At 32.9% G+C, this 19,117-nt stretch overlaps 1 protein-coding gene across 2 annotated transcripts; it reads left to right on the forward strand.

The window, feature by feature from the left end:
- The first annotated feature begins 1,181 nt into the window (after window positions 1–1,181).
- ANXA6_7 (Annexin A6) lies at window positions 1,182–18,834 on the forward strand. Of its 2 annotated transcripts, XM_051216259.1 has the most exons (9): window positions 1,182–1,788; window positions 2,273–2,394; window positions 2,416–2,466; window positions 2,503–2,828; window positions 7,044–7,425; window positions 8,811–8,997; window positions 11,465–11,607; window positions 13,312–13,493; window positions 18,071–18,834. In XM_051216259.1, the coding sequence occupies exons 2-9, from the start codon at window positions 2,277–2,279 to the stop codon at window positions 18,122–18,124; spliced, it is 1,443 nt and encodes a 480-aa protein (XP_051066830.1). In that variant the 5' UTR covers window positions 1,182–1,788; window positions 2,273–2,276; the 3' UTR covers window positions 18,125–18,834. The 2 variants fall into 2 exon arrangements, with proteins under 2 accessions (XP_051066830.1, XP_051066831.1); XM_051216260.1 differs by lacking the exon at window positions 1,182–1,788 and having other exon boundaries at window positions 2,177–2,466.
- Window positions 18,835–19,117: the final 283 nt, after the last annotated feature.

Here is a 19,117-nt window from a genome sequence, read left to right on the forward strand (position 1 = left end):
ACCTGCTTTCTGACTGTTGAAAAAGTAGTTTAAGATTATTATTCCAACCATTAATGAAATTTTGTCCGTTAGTAGACTTTTTTTTAGTAGAGTAATGTGAAAGTTTAATAAAACATTTCATACCCTTAGTAAATAACACTTCAATAAGATATTGACCATTTTTTGTGAGATAATAATAATTAATTTTTTAATTCTTAATCGTGATTTTAGTTATTTGTTTTTTTAAAAATTATTTCTGATTCTAGAACGTGAATCATTTACTGTTATTGAAGCTATTCAAGGATCTTTAAGAAAACGAAAGAAATTTCTTGACTAACTTACATATATGATTCAATAGTTATCAAAAATTATGTAACATATTGCATATACACGTAGTAAGAATCAAGATTATTGAGTATTTTAGAATGACTTTTTTATGAATTTATTAAATTGATTGTTTTCTTTTTATTAGTGTAAAGAGTTTCTAGGAAATGATAAACTTGAAGTGAATTTTCATCATAGACAACTGTCATTGACTGATATCAGTTAGAAAGCATCAAAAACAAAAGGGGATTGAATTTTTCGTTTCAATACAAGGCAGTAGAGTTAAATGATACTGCATTTATTATTACCCCCAAATGCTTTGGTACTGCCGAAAATAGGGAGAGTCAGTCCTCACTCTCCAAATGCTCCCACATGACCACATGTATACAACCACTGACAAGGAAGACCTACTCACTACCTTCTCGTGGTTAAGGTGTTGTTTATGAAATTGAGAGGACGAAAAGCGAATATCCGGCACTTAAACCGGGTTGGTGGATACAGAGGATCTACCCAGGAGAATTGGAAAACCCTGATTCCAAACCAATGGTGCACATGGTCTCCAAGATCCTGAGGGAACATATGGCGTGTGAAGATATCGTTGGTGACCGGCTACCATGTGACTGCATCTCCTGACGTTGCTCCACTGACTTTCGAATCAAACCTTTAAGTCGAAGGTTCGGAATGTGACCCCCTTAGGAAACCACCTGCTTCAGTTTCAGCATCCGGGTAATATCATAGCCGACACACAAATCAAGTGACTTGTGTGGTGCATATATATTCGGTGCCTCTTTGTACCAATATTTATGTGTTCAAATAAATAAATTATTTATTTATTTATTATTATCTTCATGTACATTTGCACTATTATAATTTTGTTCGTTTAAGTTTACTTTTGGCTATGTGTTTTATTTACATTTCCTACATAATTTAACAGATTGGATCGATGTATCTGTTAACTACATAATAATCTGTATGCTTTTCAACAGCATTTTCGATAAAGTAAATGATAAATCTACCAACACCAACGTCAGGATTTTCAATACAAATGTCAAGACAGTTCTACTGTATGGGGCAGAAACCTGGAGAACTACGAAAGCCATCATCCAGAAAATACAGGTGTTTATTAACAGTTGTCTACGCAAGATACTTCGGATCCGTTGGTCGGACACTACTAGCAACAACCTACTGTGTGAGAGAACAAAGCAGATCCCAGCGGAGGAAGAAATCAGGAAGAAGCGCTGGAAGTGGATAGGACACACATTGAGGAAAGCACCCAACTGCGTCACAAGACAAGCCCTCACATGGAATCCTGAAGGCCAAAGGAAAAGAGGAAGACCAAAGAACACATTACGCCGGGAAATGGAAATAAACATGAGAATAATGAACAAGAATTGGATGGAACTAGAAAAGAAGGCGGAGGACAAAGTGGGTTGTAGAATGCTGGTCTGTGGCCTATGCTCCATTAGGAGTAACAAGTGTAAGTAAGTAAGTAAGTAAGTAAGTAAGTAAATGATAAATCTAAATCTTCTCAATCAGATTATCTACTTCAAAAAAAAGAACCAACATTCTGGTAAATTACCACTTTTTTTTATGTTCACTGAAAGTGAAACTTGCTAAATCCTTTATTTCTTTATTCATAAACATGTTATTTTTAGTAACTATGAGATTCACTAAAATGCTACTTATTACATACACAAAAAAATATTAGTGAAATAGTAATGACAAAACTGTTGAAAGAATTCACTTCACAAGGTTAATTGAATATTTCATTTATCCAGTAAGAAATGAAATAAGATATTTATAGTAAGTTTTTCAAATCTACTCATCACAAATTCCACCCACGCATTCAGATCAAATTAACCAATGAATGATTAGCTAATTTATATTTAAATGATGTATCTAGATAAAACAATGTATGAATTAATTGATACAATCACAAAGTGATCGTTACATTTTTTTTTCCCGATAGTTAAATGAATCCTAATTACCCTGATTTGAGTGCATGGAATTTATCAGGAACACAAGATACTATTCCTAATCAAAGTTCAAATTATCCAAATAGAAATTCAAGATATCCTGATGGAGGACCAGGTTATCCGGTTGGAGGGTCAGGTTATCCGGTTGGAGGATCAGGTTACCCGGTTGGAGGACCAGGGTTCTCAGGTAAGAGACAGGGATTACCAACAACAAGTGGACTAGGATTTTCAGTAGGGGGACAAAGTTCAATAGATGGAGGGATAGGATTCGCGGGCGGAGGTCCAGAGCCTATGGTGGGAGGTGCAGATTATACATCAGGATACTATCCTAATTCATTTTCTGGAGGATTTCAACCTTCCAATCCAACTGGATTTAGATATTCACCACAAGGAGAAAATTTTCCAAGAAATAACCCATATCCTGTTGCACAGTCACCAGGTTATGTTCCAGGAGCCCCTCGTTTTGGAACACAAACTAATGAATATAATAATGGTAGCAATTTACGAACTGATCAGAATATCTGCCAATCCAATCCTAATAGTGAGATTGTAAGTCATATACGTCTATCAACATGTATGCACTTCATTTGGCCTTATCTTTTTTTTTTAAAATTCAGTAGTAGTTTTCATTAATTCTTAAATATTGATAAGGTATGCTCTAGCTTAACAAATTAGTTTTACCTAGAAGGTTATATGTGAAACTTATGAAGTTCGTCAACAACTATATTCAACTAACTTGTAATTCATTTATTTAGTAATTGCACTATTGAACAACAGCGTTTATTATTAGATACAGAGTTAACTTCAATCTGTAGATTACACTAAATGGACTAGATTAGTTAAAACAGGAAAAGATTATTGTTTATCCTTAATCGTTCAGCAGTATATAAGGACTAATTCAGATTGTGTATTTGAAATAGTTCATTTTAGTTTAGTTAATGGAACTTGGAAGAAAGGCTATGTTATTTCTTTGTCTGTTATTATAATCTAATAATCTTAAGCGGTTGAAATCTATTTAAATCTTAATGATGTTGAGGCAAGTAGATGGAAAGCTTTTAATTATCACTCTTTGTTAATAGGCTTATTTATATGCCTTGAAAGATCTTGAAATTCTTCTTTTTTTTAAAGTAAATCGATAATTTACAGATCCTAACTTATCTCCCATCACTAGTGAACATTCACAACCCTGTGTAGGAGTGAGTTCATAATCTAGTAAGTAATATAATGATAGACTATTGAATTGAAATACAGTAGTTTACATTTTTAATGACAGCTGATATAAGGTCGTTGTAAAAAACGCCCTACCCAAAAATAAAATGAAAAGTACATAAATAAAAAAAAGTTTTTTTTATCAAAACACAACTAAATCATTGAATGAAGGTTTCATTTATGAAGATTTTGTTTGTGTAAAATAGGAGGATTTTATAAACAACTTTTTTTAAATGAATGGGTCCGTTATCTCATAGTAATGATATAAATTTAATGCTAATGCAGTGAACGAGAACACCAGTGGGGGACATTCGGATGTAATTGACACAAAATTACAGGACTTGTTAATAAAATCTAACAATCATAAAGTAAATGCTTAATTTGAAAAATGTCCATCAGTTGTCTCAAAATGACTCAGACTTCATTGTTCTTGTAGTTTCATACGAATTGCATTCTGTTCCTATTCTTTACTGTCCGATCCTCTTGTCTCTCTGTTACCAGACCTTCTGTTTGCGAATAACATCATATACTACTTATGTCAATATAAGTAGCACATGCCACAGTAATAGTAATAAAGTATTATTCAGAAGTAAATGTAAATAATGTCGACCGATAATATGTCAGTAAGTAATATAGGAAGAAAAAATGTAAATCAATGGCCAAGCATTTGCACATAGAGAGAAAGTCTATTGAGGTTAAGGTAAAATCTGATGATCATAGTTCCATGAGGGGTAGATGGGGATTGTGAATATTATCAAGCATTTTAGAGGTAAACTGAATTTGATTAGATAACTATTGAAAATCAAGAAGTATTTTTGATTTCTGTTTTACCTTAGTGTGAGACTTCCTAACAATCAGTACCCATGACTAAGAGTTAAGCGCTGGTTCAGAATTCTGAAGGTCCTGAGTATAATGCCCTGTGGAATTTTGGATGAGAAATGCTAAGGAGTCCCATGCTAGAACGAAACAGCCGTTTAGTGTTTCTTGATTTTCACTGGTTTTCCTAGTGGTGCAAAGCCAGCCACCTATTAGCTAAAATAGAAATAGTTCGACTTTCAACTCCAGGTTACGTATTTCAGCTCTACTAAACCTACATCAGTTTCATGAGGATACATATTATTAGTAGCCGTAGCATACAAATGTGGCGAAACTTCGAATATCTGCACTTTTATCTACCATATAATTTACATTAAATTTTAGGATGAAATATTAGTGATATAATGGATACTAAAGGTAATTACCTTTAGAAATTAGTGTGAAATTCAATACTTAACACTCGCTTCCCAATTAACATTTTGTTGATCTGAGGGCGGCCTGCTTGAGCATCTGGGCTACCTGTTCCCGCCATCTAGATATTTCAACAAGTTATCTATTTTTGTTTGTTTTAATATATCATTATGTTTATTAATCGCATAACCTATTCTGCTGCGTTTCTGAAAATTGTACAACCTTTGGTTGTCAAAGTTACAAAAAACTCAATAAGGGACAATGTGGTTGCTGGCAATATACAACGAGAAGAATGTACATTATTCAGATGTTCATTTACTGAACTGCTAACATCTAACTGGCGATCACTCAATATTTATCGCCAGGACCGACCAAGAAGAAAGAAACGGAAACTTGTTGAAATACTTTACGCTGAGAATTCTATATTGTACCAAAAACATAACATTGAATAAAGCTGATAATAATAATAACATTTTGTTGACCTGAGAAATATCAAGGGGCTTAATACTAGATATTAACTGTCATCATCAGTTATACCTCTGATGCTATAATACTGGATGCAAATGGTTTTCCATTACCCATATCATAAATATTTCTCACATATCTTATAATTAATGTTTTACAATCGAAGTCCGTAAACATGGATAGATAATGCAATACTCTATCAGTTTTTTTTTCTAGGGAACATTGGTTATGTATAAGATGAGCAATCTAATGAGGAGATTCATCAATCAGAGTTTTTTTATAGTTTGATTCATTTTTACGATCATTCAACCTCACGGTAAATTGTGAATGAAAATATGGGGAATCTTTAATTCCTATCTGCATAATGATTTTGTTACTATATACATTGTATAAACAATAAACTAAGAGGTTTCTATTCAATAACCTATTGAAAAATGTGATTTTTAAAAAGGGTAATTTGTTGGTTTCATATTAATTAGAGAAGAAGTTATCGAACAAAACAAAAGATGTTTCCAAGATTTTTCAACTTTTCCAGCTATTGTGAATTTATAATGAAACCCAAATACAAACAAAGTTTTCTCAGTAAATATGCCAATTAAAGTCATGTAAACTTTATTTTATGAAAAGTTAGGAAACATCCATCTCACACTTTTCAAAATATTCTTCATGTATGACAGTATGCTTGTACCATCTTTGTTTTCCATCATACATCACATTCTTGGAATTTTTTAAAATTCAGGCTGCTACATTTGATCACTACTTCATAGCCGTTTTGCACTACGGAGAATTCTGAAACCACAGGTTTAGTTCTGGTGATTGGTGAGGATGGTTCAGCATGGTAATCGACTTACAGGTCAGAAACTCCAGATAGTCAATAGTTAATGATCTTATTGGCCTACTCATTTAACAGATCATGTAAATGGTTAAGTAAATGAAGGCTTAATAAATACAGTATTATTCGGCTTCATTTATACAATCCTGTTGTATTGAATACTCACTGCTATTTGTTGGGTAGCTACATGCTTTTAAAAATAATTTACTGACTCATAGCGCTAAGGTCAAACTACAATATCGGAGACGTTAGTGGTTGTTTAAGAAACTATCAGATAAAGCCTTCATTTTAATATTATTGATCACTAATTCTTATACAAATGGTGATCAAAGATACATATTAGCAATATAAAGTCAATATGTATAAATGAGATAATTAATAACTTCAGTAACACATTTCATTCGGTATCGATGGAAGGACTGAGATCTGTCTCTGTCACATGATTGTTTTTTGTAGACACTGTTTTCACGTATATTTACTGGTGATTGTTTAGAAGCTGATCATATTGTTTAAGATAATTCTCAAAACCTACAAAGCTTACGTGTTGAATAGCTATTAGATATTTGCTTTTAAAAAATATATCTAATTATGATCAAGTATTTTCAATAAAGTAGTATTTTGAATGTAATTGTTATTACGATTAAACGTCTCTGACTGTGAAGCTGGGTGATACGGGATCAAATCCGTCAGGGAGCATCAGTTCCTTCAAGATTACAGGTACACCTAACTGACGAGTGTCAGATAGCACGAAACCTAGGTCCAGGGTTTCCTGTTGACTACCTCCAACCACCACCTTACGATAAAACGTCCGTTGAAAATCACTGAAAATGAGGAAGCACTGGGTATCACCTTCAATTATACATATAGTTATGTTGCTCGATTTTTAGGTCTTACGGTGACTATGAGAAAGATGGTGATATGTGCAAAATCATGACAAGATAAAAATGGTAATTGTATTCATTCAGATAGCATTGCTTGACTATTTTATAAATGTATTTATTTAAATCAGCCTATTTTCATTATCTATTTAGTTTGAACCAACAGTCAAAGATGCAGCAAATTTTAATCCAGAAGAAGATTGTGAACGTTTACGAAAAGCAATGGCTGGTTTAGGAACAAATGAAAAAGAATTAATAGAAGTAATGGGTCGTAGAAGTCCTAACCAACGTGTTATAATAACAAAAAAATATAAGGCAATGTTTGGAAAAGAATTAACTTCTAAGTTTGAATCTGAATTAAGTGGACACTTTTATGAATGTATGCTAGCATTATGTCGATCTCCATCGGAATTCGATGCAATAGAACTACGTAAAGCAATGCGTGGTACTGGTACAAATGAAGAAGTTTTGATTGAAATTTTATGCACTCGAACGAATGAACAGATAAGGGAGATACGTGAAGCTTATACAAGACGTAAGTAAATTCCCTTCTTTTAAAATAATATGGAATATATATATATATATATATATATATATATATATATATATATTAGTGTAGAGCCATGATGAAAAATTTACTGAGAGGCGGTGGGAACCTTTATTTATTTTCTGATGATATCAGAATAACCTTTAACAATCGGAACGGATTGGATAGATTTTTCCATGATAGTTTGGGAATTCTCAGCAATCAGTAATTGAAATATCAACATAATTATAATCGAAAGGTTTAGAATCTTAAACATTCATTTATAATATGACAGGAGCATTATAATGTCATATTATAAGCAATAACTGAGTTACTGTGAACTTAAGAGATTCCATATATCACGCCCTCTAGTAGAACTCTCAGCAAAATTAATCTTCAAACAGTTGATTGTTTTCATTATAAAATAGAAAGGCCTTGGTCATGGCATAAAACTGAAATCTCGAAGCTAGCTTTCATGCTTATTTCATCCCAATATACTTGTAGAGTCTTCTAAAATATGATGAGTTGCATTAAACTCATAAATATTAAAGATTTTGTGTATTTAAATACAAGCCCCACATATTAAACTAACATGTTTGGAAAAAGTGTCTTCTGGACAAGTTAGCTTGTTATATTATTAGATTACAATGTTTAGTTTCCGAATCGTCTTTCTATGGATCGAATGAAAAAATAAAATTCATTCCAACTATGAGATTCCAGTTTGTTTGTAACAGAATAGAGGATTTTACATAATTAATATGACCTTAAATTTAGCCATGTCCCTAGATTAACTGACTTAAATTTCAACCTATAATGTCCTCTCATCAGCATATCACAATTATCTCTTGGCCTTGAATACATTTTTCTGGTTGATCTAATGTTATGTTTAATAAATGGACCCAATAAAATTCATGAATGAATTTGTGTATATATTTCGATTTGGGTTTTTTTCACTTCCTTTCCCTTCATTCAAGTAGTGAGTTAGAATGGCGTACGGAAAGTGTACATATCGGTATCTGAAGACCGGTTAGCACAATAAGCCAAACTAATGAATGATATAGCTATATTCGACTTATTTATTTATATCTATTTATATCAAACTTCGTACACCTACTTACTATATAAACAACTAAAGAGTTATCATTTAGCAGAAATAGTACTCATTATCTACATTTGTAACTAATTTAAGAAAATACAATAGGGGAATGATTGAGTATTTTATACGCATCAATGAAGTAGAACAATAAATCGTTGAATAAACTAATTCTGATTACATGCAAAAATGAGACAAAATTTCAAGTGGAATAATCTTTGCTTCATGGACTAATAACCTTAAATATGAACTCCCAATATAGACGATTTCAAACAATATTATAATCTTTTATTCTAAATAGTTTACAAAGGTCGTTCCCTCGAGAAAGATTTAAAAGATGAAACATCTGGATATTTCAAACGTATCTTAGTAGCATTAGTACAAGGGGATAGAGATGAAAGTCAAAATGTTGATGAATGTCGAGCACGTAGAGATGCAGAAGAATTATATAAAGCTGGAGAGCAAAGATGGGGAACAGATGAATCAAAGTAAGTTAATAATTTGTCCAGTAATTTATATGAAATATTCCCCTTACATAAATATTACTGTTTTAAAATAACTTTACACTATAATCACTTACATTATTCGTATGAAAAAAAGTTCTTATTGTCTTTCTAAAGGAAATTTTTATTCTTTTGCAGATTCATTTATTATTACTTTCGATTATTGAACCTTTGTAGTTGACATTATGAACTGACTCCAAGTGGATGAGTGATATTAATGAAATCTCATCATATCACTAGAGTTAGGATTTTGAACTACGTTAACTTATTAGTCTAAAGCTAATGTATTCATCACGTAACCTGAAGATCTTCTGTTTAATCGCTGATGTAGTCATTGGGTCCGTAATGATAAGGAGTATCATAACCTTATTAAGCAGATATCGATTACATCCTGGTGTCTAACAAAATTCGGTCCATGATTTAAAATATTCTCAAGTTGAAAACTTTCTACAAACTCTCTATGCTAACATGAAATTCTTAGTCATATTGATCATGACTGACTGGTGCGTATAGGCATACTCTTTCACGTCATATATGTAATAGGTCACTTCATATTTTTAAGTGCTTCACCTGCTCACATACGATATTTATGTCAATATATGTCATGAATATTGATACCCAATTCTTGAACTCTGAATATCTTTTTTTTCTTGCTTTTATTGAATCATCGTTAACATTGTAACATAATATTAAATATTCTTTCTGAAAACGTACTGGCGATCAGAGACATTATCTTACTGAAGTTCTACCTGACTTTAGATATTAGGGTTACTCATTATTCATCACTTTTAATGTATTATTCTCATTATTGAAAGTCAAATTGTTAACTATCGTAGATTCTCAATGCTGAGGAGTCCTACAGTAGGACGAAACAGCCGTCCAGTGCTTCCAGGTTTTCAACGGTGGTCTAACATCAACCGGTTCATCATCTCAATCAAAAATTTAATTAACTCCACAACCTCATACTGATATTTCCTTTTAATATGTCAATATTTTTTTTGTTATAGATATATTGAATTATGAATACAAAGTGTATTCATAATTGTCGTTTTGGTTTGTCAGTCACAGTTTAATTTTTAATGTGGTCGACATGTTACAAAAATTAAATTTCTTGCTGGAAATTTGTAAAAATAATGAGAATAATAAGCAAAGATGGATATTGTGTAGCGGTGGAACCCATGACACCTACTCTGAATGTATCCGAACCAATAATCGATGTAAACCACTCAGATATTTTTAGATAGACAGATACACAATGAAAAAGGGTTGTGTATTTGAGTTGTGAATGAGTACCGTCAGTGTTTCCTAAAACGGATTGAAACCGTTTTCCTGAATTTTTTTTAGCTACCACTAGTTCTCCAACAAATATCCTTTTTTTTCTATTAAAATAATCAACAAACTGTACAATAACGTTGAATTGATATAAAGTGGAACAATTTCCAGAATCCACTGAAAACACTTTTTTCTGTCGTACGAGTATAGCTGATGACTTTTAAACAAAGTCTGAAAGTAGCTCAGTAAAGATGTCAACAACTCGTTCAGAAGAACCTGTGATTAGATATCACTAGTGTACATGATTCGGTGGACATATTTTCTATGAAGACCTTCGGTGTAGTGAATGTGAACACAATTGGGTGACAACCAAATGTATTAAATACAACTTTTTGGTAAAATCTGAGAACAATGCAGTAAATACTTAATTTGCAAAATATCCATCAATTGTCTCAGACTTTATTGTTCCTTCGTTTCGATATCAACCATTCTCTGTTTTAATTTTCCTCTCTTTGATTTTCACAACCTCCTGCCGCCAGCTATTCCACTCTCGATTGACGACACATACTGCTTATATCTGTCGACATTAGTAACACACACCACAACGGTATTGATTCTATATATTCATTCGATTCTCTTTTCCAATAGGATAAAACAATGAAGTAGATACTTTATTAAAACTTTGAAATATTGAACTAAGTATGAAATAATGAGAAGATGGATAGTGGCGAGCAGTGGAATCAAGGATGCGCGTTACGTCATATTTTGGACTCGTCAGCCGGACATACCTGCATTTCAGAGTTGATGTTCATTCCGGGACTCGAAACCTGTACCGTTCGCTTCAAACGCCACTGCGTTCTGCACTTACCTACTAAGTCATGACAGCCACCTGCTTGTTTATAGAAAACCGAAATCTGTTGGGTAATAGCAGGATTCTAAATGTGAATAAGGACAATCGAATATAATAGTAGATAAACTTGAATGTCAGACAATTTGTATTTACGTGTTAATTGCTTGAATTCCAACTGTTTTCATTACAACTGCCATAACCATTCACTATTCGATTGAATAATTATAAAAATGGTAGAATTACCGTTTGATTTGATTTCAGACTTATTGACTAATAAACGTATATACTGATTTTCTACAAGATCTAATTGAATATTTCTTATCTCTACAGATTTATTCAAATCATCTGTCATCGATCTTATGCTCACTTACGTTCAGTTTTTCAGCACTATTCAACACTTGGTAGAAGAGATATTGAAAGCGCTTTAAAATCGGAAATGAGTGGAGATTTACTTCGAGCTATGCTTACTGTTGGTAAGTTTCACTTCGGACCTGTTCATACATAACCTTTGTCATTTATTCTTCGGTTTTGATCTAATTTTTTACTTATGTACTGATATCTATTATCGACTATGTGAAATCTGTTTAAATAAACATTAGATTTATGAAAAGGTTATCCAGTGAAACTTAGTCATCTAACCGAATTCAATCCGTAATGGCGAGACTATGATTTATGGACAAACCAATCAGATTTATGATAGCAAATCTTAGATTTTGGTGCAAGATTCATCCACTCATTTGGCTAAATACCATTTCGGGATTATAGTTGATGTCAGTTCGTGATGGAAACATCGAATATAATTTCTAACCCTAACGTCCAACTGCAAATCTTAATCCTAGTTGGTCGCACTAATTTATAACCCTCATTTAACCCTAGTGAGTAGATGGACATTTTTAAGGTCATTTTAGCATTGCTCAAAGGTCGTCTATAAATTATAGTCTCACCAATTAGAGTTTTGAGTAGAATAATTTCTAACTCATCGACCGAAGCCTTAAATGTTAATTTTGATTATAGCCGAAATATATGAACAGAATATTTTATTTATTTTATCTTGTCGGGATACAACGACATCCTAAAGTGTTTGATTGTTCAGTGGACTTAACATTTTGGATATTAGTCAATATTTTACCAAAAAACGTTAATGTAAATGGAAAACTAATTAGTAAACGGAATACATCCATTAAGACATTAAATAAGAGAGATTGGTTCAGCGAATAGTTCTCTTTTCGGCGAATTCACCCTTAAAGCTGTATAATTGCATATGTATAAACTTATTTTTCAGGATGATAATAATTACAATAATAATGATAATAAACTTCTGTTAAACATGGTGACAGTGAGCTAAAATAAACAAAGGTATTAAAAATTTTCTTAAACAGGGAAACTTATAATCGTTTGAAGGCAAAGATGGATAGCGGCTAGCAGTGGAATACAGGACGCGCGTTTCGTACTGTTTGAGACGGTACTGGGTTCGAGTCCCAGAGTGAACATCATCATCCAACTGACAAGTCCCAAACAGAACGAAATGCGCGTTCTTGATTCCACTGCTAGCCACTATCCATCTTTGCTTATAACGCTTGTGACTCAAGGCAATATTGAGGCAGTCCTCACAGGATGCCCATATGCCAACAAGAGACTGATCCATTACAGTCCTAAATAACCATGTAAAGATACAAGTAAACAACAAGTGAAGTTAGCAATCGTTTGATTGGTACTGGCTCAAATATTCATCAAAAGATAGATAGTTAAATTAACATTGGAAAAGTATGGCTCAGTATGATAATATAAAATGATGAAATTGAGATTAAATGTAGTCAGGAAGGCCATAGAAACAGGAATAAAGCAGTTAGGAGTAGAAGGTTTAAGGCGATGGATGGGAAAGCAGATGACTATAAAGGAAGAAGAGTATGAAGAAAGAAAAAAAATTATAAGACAATAAGAATATAATAGAAGAAGACCCTTTACCAATCTCTTTTGGACAAACAATTATAGTTTTACCAGATGTATGGCTATTGCTTCGGCAATGCTAAGAAGATGCGATATAATTGTCGTTGGAAGACTTCTACTTACTTTGTAGATAACTTGAAACACAGAGTCCGTCTTCATTGAGTAACTTGTGTTCATAATTAATTGTTTCAAAATGAATTTAAACTGATTTCTTTTAATTCTTATTGCAGTGAAATGTGTTATAAATAAACAGAAATATTTTGCTGAGAGATTAAAAGCTTCCATGAAAGGTGCTGGAACAGCTGATTCAACATTGATACGTATAGTTGTTGGACGTTCTGGTATTGATATGGGTCGTATTAAAAAAGAATTTATTAGTTTAACAGGAAAAAGTCTTGAGTCATGGATAGCTGTAAGTTTGAATAATCAACTAGATAAAGCATGATCATTTATACTTATGAATACTTATTAAATAACTTGTTGGAAATTCCTTTTCTTCTATAAGATTTTATATGGTGGAGAAGATTTGTAGCTCAGGTGGATGATTTTGATGGAGTTTTGTTCTCTGAGCTTGATGGTTTGGTCGTGGAGCTCTCATCTTTCTTCTGAAACTAACAAACGGATCATTCTACCATACATAAAAGGCATATCCGAAACTACAACGAGATTGTTGAAACCTTTCGGAATAGGTGTTGCACACAAACCAACAAAATCGCTACAATCTATTCTATGCAAACCAAAAGATGAAATGATAAAATAACAAAAACCGAACATAATCTACAAAATAAATTGTTCCAACTGCGAGAAACACTACGTCGGACAAAGCGGATGCCCTCTTCATTTCGCCTACATGAACATCAATTAGTGGTCAAACTCCATGACATATCCTCACCTATATCAATGCACGTGTAAAACAGTTTACACATATTAGATCGGAAAAATTTGGAAATCGTTGATAGAGGCAATTCTGAAAATACCAGAGAATTCTTACAAACTTGGCACTCAAATCAACCAACAACCGACAAACAGATTGAAATGTATGTAATTTATCAACCAGTTAGAAAATTCATGGATAAATATAGGACCAAGATTCAAACCATTGTGAGATACAACCAAAACAAAGAAGTAAACTATGAGAGGTTAAATGTCAACAAGAACCATTCAACAGCGAGGTCTACAGGAAAAGCTGTGAGCTAAATGTGGATAAATTCGAACATTTCACTTCTACTTGAAGTCCGTTCTGATTATTTCATTCAGAAGAACGACGAAAGCTCCACGACTAAGCCATCCAGCTGAGAGGATAAAACTCCATCAAGATATTAGGTATTTACGAAACATTAATATGAATTGAATAAATATTTCTTGCATTATGATCCATTCAAGTGAGGATAGTTTGTCACTGAAGAATAGCAATCGTAGCAAAATATTATGAATCTGTTTAATTATTGGTTCTTTTCCAGCCTTTTTTAAAAATTAGAAACGATGATAATTATAAGTAGAAACAAAACCATTCTACGCATTTTATGTTGCATTTACAGGAAAATCTTAATAAAGGCTACGGTTGACTTAAATCTAAACTATTAAACAATAAACAATAATAAAACATTTTGGGTATAAGTGATTTATCCATAAATTGCATTTCACAGTATCATGAATTGATTGAATGCCAGTTCTGAGGTATGAAGGTTTAGTACTTACCTCAAGAATGAATGACCTTGAATCCGATCCTTGATTCGGTCAGACGTGATTATTGTTGTAACGTCTCATGCTAGGATGAAATAGCTATCCAGTGCTTCCTGGTTTCTAATGATTGTCGAACTAAGTTCAATTAGTTATGCAAAACTACAAAAAATCCTAAAACAATTATAAAAATTATTCGTCCAGTCGATTATTAATAGATTACTTATGAATATTTAGTTGAGAAAACTAACCATATGCTTACTAGTGGTTAGCTTCATGAGTGAATTATCGGAGTTCTAGTGAGAGGCCGTGGCCAATGGAGCTAATCTGTGTCGGGTAAAGACAGGTATCTACCTGAGTACAATGGAAGATGGTTGCGCAATTTCGAGGATTTGTTCAGGTTAAACATTAATGCCGTTTGATACCGACTCAGTGGTCTAGAGGTTAAGCGTTCGCGCTCAAGATCCCCACAATAGGACGAAACGGCCGTCTAGTGATTCCAGGTTTTCCATGGTGGTCTACCTTCAACTGACTCATGAATTCAACTATAAAATAAATGTATCAATAATTATTTATCTGACTAATTAATTAATCAAGTAATCCGGGATCAACAACACTGAACTTTAAAAAAAATTAAATGTTAAAAATAAGAAATTAGTAATGGTAACCAGGCCCGTGAATGAATCACATGATTTAAACGATTTAGCTACTCTTATTTCTCTCTCTCTCTCTCTCTCTCTGCAAATTTACGCACAATGTGAAGTGTTTACCTAGTTAAGTGTTCAAATTATTATTATTCTACATAATTTTAAAATATTTATTGGCATAAAGTAACACAAATTATGCTTCGCAGTTTGATTTTTTTTCATCTCCTATGTTATCAGCATAGTGACAAGAGGAAAAAGTAAACGCAGGTAAAAAATAATAATAATGTCAACTTTGGTGAAATTACTAATTGGGAACTAGAATAAGGATAATACAATAACATGCTTAATATTAGGCTAAAATTAAAGCGTAGGGGTATCTTTCATCAACTTTAATATATATCATCAAAAGTATTCAAACTTAGATTATGATTAAATTCACTAGGCATTGTTTACTTGAATCTTCCCATTGTTATTTAGGACTGTAATTGATCAGTCTCTTGTTGGTATCTGTACATCCTGTGTGGACTACCTCGATATTGCCTTAAGCTTTATAAGCAAAGATGGATAGTGGCTAGCAACGAAATCTATGACGTGCGTTCCGACCTATTTGGGACTCGTCAGTTGGATGTACCTGCATTTCAGAGTTGATGAATTTAAACTTTTCCCCATTGAACAAGCAAGTGGCCATCAGGGCACAGTAGCATAGTAGATAACGCGATGGCGACTGAAACGAACTGTACTGGGTTCCAAGGTACATACATACAGTTGAAGAGTCCCAAATAGGACGAAAAGTGCATCCTGGATTCCACTACCAGCCACTCTCCATCTTTGTAGATTATGATTGTCTCTCAACCAATAACCGGTAAACATGTACTGGTAATCGGTAACATGATATCTTGAATGACTCATTTATGACACTTTTGATCGTGATATTACATGATGCTTCATAACTGGTCATACATCTTATTGACAAGTGTGAATTACAGGGTTAAGCTTAAGTCAAGTAGGGTTATTATGTTGATCGCCTTTAATTAATTAACACCGATGAATAGTCTATATTAAATATTGCCTAGTTGAAATACTTCAATGTCTTAAATCTAACAAGTTTATCTTTTGATAAATTTTTGCAAATATATATTATTTTATTATCTATGGGTATATGTAATCAATCCAACGAATACATAAATTGAGTCCATAAAAACGTCATTTTATATAATTTAGGAAATATCAATGTTGTTCCCACTAAAGTGCTCACCTTTTTTAACAGTAAATTTATCCCATGTGGAAGTCTTAATGAGTTAAGTAATTCAACAGTCCTATGGTCTGTTTGCATTTTATCATCTCCATGTATTCTCAGCGCTTTTACCGCATAAATACTTTGTATTTCTAGAAAAAAAATTATAGAGGTCTACATGTACCGAGTATAGGGAGTGATTTTGCTTGATGTCCAAATTAAAAGTGTACACATAATATTGTAACGAAAGATATAACAAAAATAACTCATTATGTATTACCAATTAGATATATGAGAATTTAATGACCCTAAATCTGACTCCAATATGATCGTATGCTTCTTGTTATTGAAATATACATGTCGCCTATCCTCGTATATAATCATCGACTTAAAGCATGTTAGTGAACAACGGAATTAAATAAGTCAAATACGAGAATGAATTTCAAATTCGTATATTTCATACATTCGTTGATTCAGACAATAGATTGGAGAAGCGAAGAGAAGAGAGCGAATCAAAAATGATGCGCAGTGGAAAAAGTGTGTGCGAGCCAACTCGATTTAATCAAACGTTAATCGATATTTATAGCCGAACAAAAATAAGTTACAAATATGTGATGAATGGGATAACAAATGCACACAAACGCTCATATAAAAACAGTCAAGGTTGATAAGCAAATAATTGACATGGTCGAAATGTGACTCAATAATAATAAAAAAAATGAATTGGCTTGTCCGGAAGCTAGAATAAGCTATGTGAGCTTAGCAATAGTAATCAACACTACAAGAACATTGCTTATTTTCTGCAAAATATACAGGTCACCAATATCTGACTGATTAAAAATAATTGACTGTTCAAATCCTTGTACAATTGACCTTTGTCTGAATTATAATTGAACATTTTAACAGCTCACTTTAAATGCTGTATACATAGTAAATCAGATCCAAAATATCACAGATTGAAATCATGGGTCAGTTGAAGCTAGACCACCACTGAAAACCTGTAAGCACTGGACGGCCGTTCCGTCCTATTATGGGGCTCCTCGGCAGTGCGCATCCACGATCCCGCACCCCGCGGGACTCGAACCCAGGCCCAACTGATTTCGCGCGCGAACACTTAACGATTAATCCATTGAGCCGGCATCCAACGGTGTTAATGTCTAACTTCAATCAATCCACGAAGTTGCGCCACCGTATACCATTGTCTTCAGTGAGTTACTATCTCATAACAGACCTTGTTGAACTCCACTGGTAACGGCTTCCCACTAGAACTCCAAGAGTATCTCTTGAAGTCAGTCACTAGTGAGCAGATGATAATTATCCGAAGGGGTTTTGTGGAGAGTTTTAGAAATTTCAAAGATTGAAATCATGAGTCAGTTGAAGCTAGACCACCATTGAAACAATATTTTCTTGTGTATATTTTAATTTCAGGATGATACCAGTGGAGATTATCGACGTATATTATTAAAACTTGTTAGTGAATAAGAAGAAGACGAAGAAAAAAAAGTAAATGGCAAAAGAAAATCGACCACAATTCAATTATATTTAACAATATTAGATTAATCAATAAAACACAAACTTTAGAACAACATATCATTTGAAGTGATCATTTATTATTTGATTGATATTTCTTTATTTGTCTCAACTTTTATTCTCTATACAGTTTTTTTTATTGTGAATGATTTTCAAAGATTATTACTTTCTTGCTTTCTTTTTTTATTTTTTTCATTCTTATTATTAATGAAACGAAAGAAAATTCCATACTATTACTACTATTATTATCACTACTACTACTTATTTTTTTTTTTTTGGTTGGCGTTTATTGGCGAGTTAGTTTTCTACGGTATGGGGTTGCGAACCCTCCTACTTTATCCAAGTTTGGGACAGGCAATAGCCCTAGCTGGGTTCCAGGCGGAGTTACTATTATTATTATTATTATTATTATTTAATTAAACATTGTGATTTTTATTTTTTTATTGTGAACAATTGAACATTATCTTAGTGATTATTTTTTTTAAAAAATGATTTATTATGAAACAAATTATCTCACTTTGTGAATGAAAAACGTTTTAACACAATAAAAATCTGTTTGATTTCATTCGAAATCAAGTAACTATTTTTTTAATGATCATCATTTCATGTATTAAAATGATGTTGTTAGGTTCGTTAAGCTTGAATGCTACTACCGATTCGGCTTATTCGGAACGGAACAGAACGAAGGATCAGGATTCAAAGACTCGATAGGCTATTCTGGTCCGTTGTCTCCGACTCAGTTAACTTGATAAAGAAGTCTTGGTAAGACGTAGAAGTGTATTCTACAAGCAACCAGTAGATACCAGGTCAATCATGTTTAGTGAAGTAGAATCAGATTTTACGGGTAACAATAATTTCTTTATAATTCCCCATATATTTTATCAACGAGTGTCGACAAACAGAATACCTAGGCGTACAATTTCCTATTACTATCTCCAACCACCT

This window comes from Schistosoma haematobium, chromosome 4, assembly GCF_000699445.3.
Source record: "Schistosoma haematobium chromosome 4, whole genome shotgun sequence".
Lineage (NCBI taxonomy): Eukaryota > Metazoa > Platyhelminthes > Trematoda > Strigeidida > Schistosomatidae > Schistosoma > Schistosoma haematobium.

Excerpts from the sequence above, each read along its gene's own strand:
- ANXA6_7 (XM_051216260.1), top strand. The coding sequence starts at position 2,277 with ATGAATCCTAATTACCCTGATTTGAGTGCATGGAATTTATCAGGAACA. Across the intron at positions 7,426-8,810 it reads ACGTGAAGCTTATACAAGAC|TTTACAAAGGTCGTTCCCTC; the intron begins GTAAGTAAATTC and ends TATTCTAAATAG. Across the intron at positions 11,608-13,311 it reads TCGAGCTATGCTTACTGTTG|TGAAATGTGTTATAAATAAA; the intron begins GTAAGTTTCACT and ends TTCTTATTGCAG.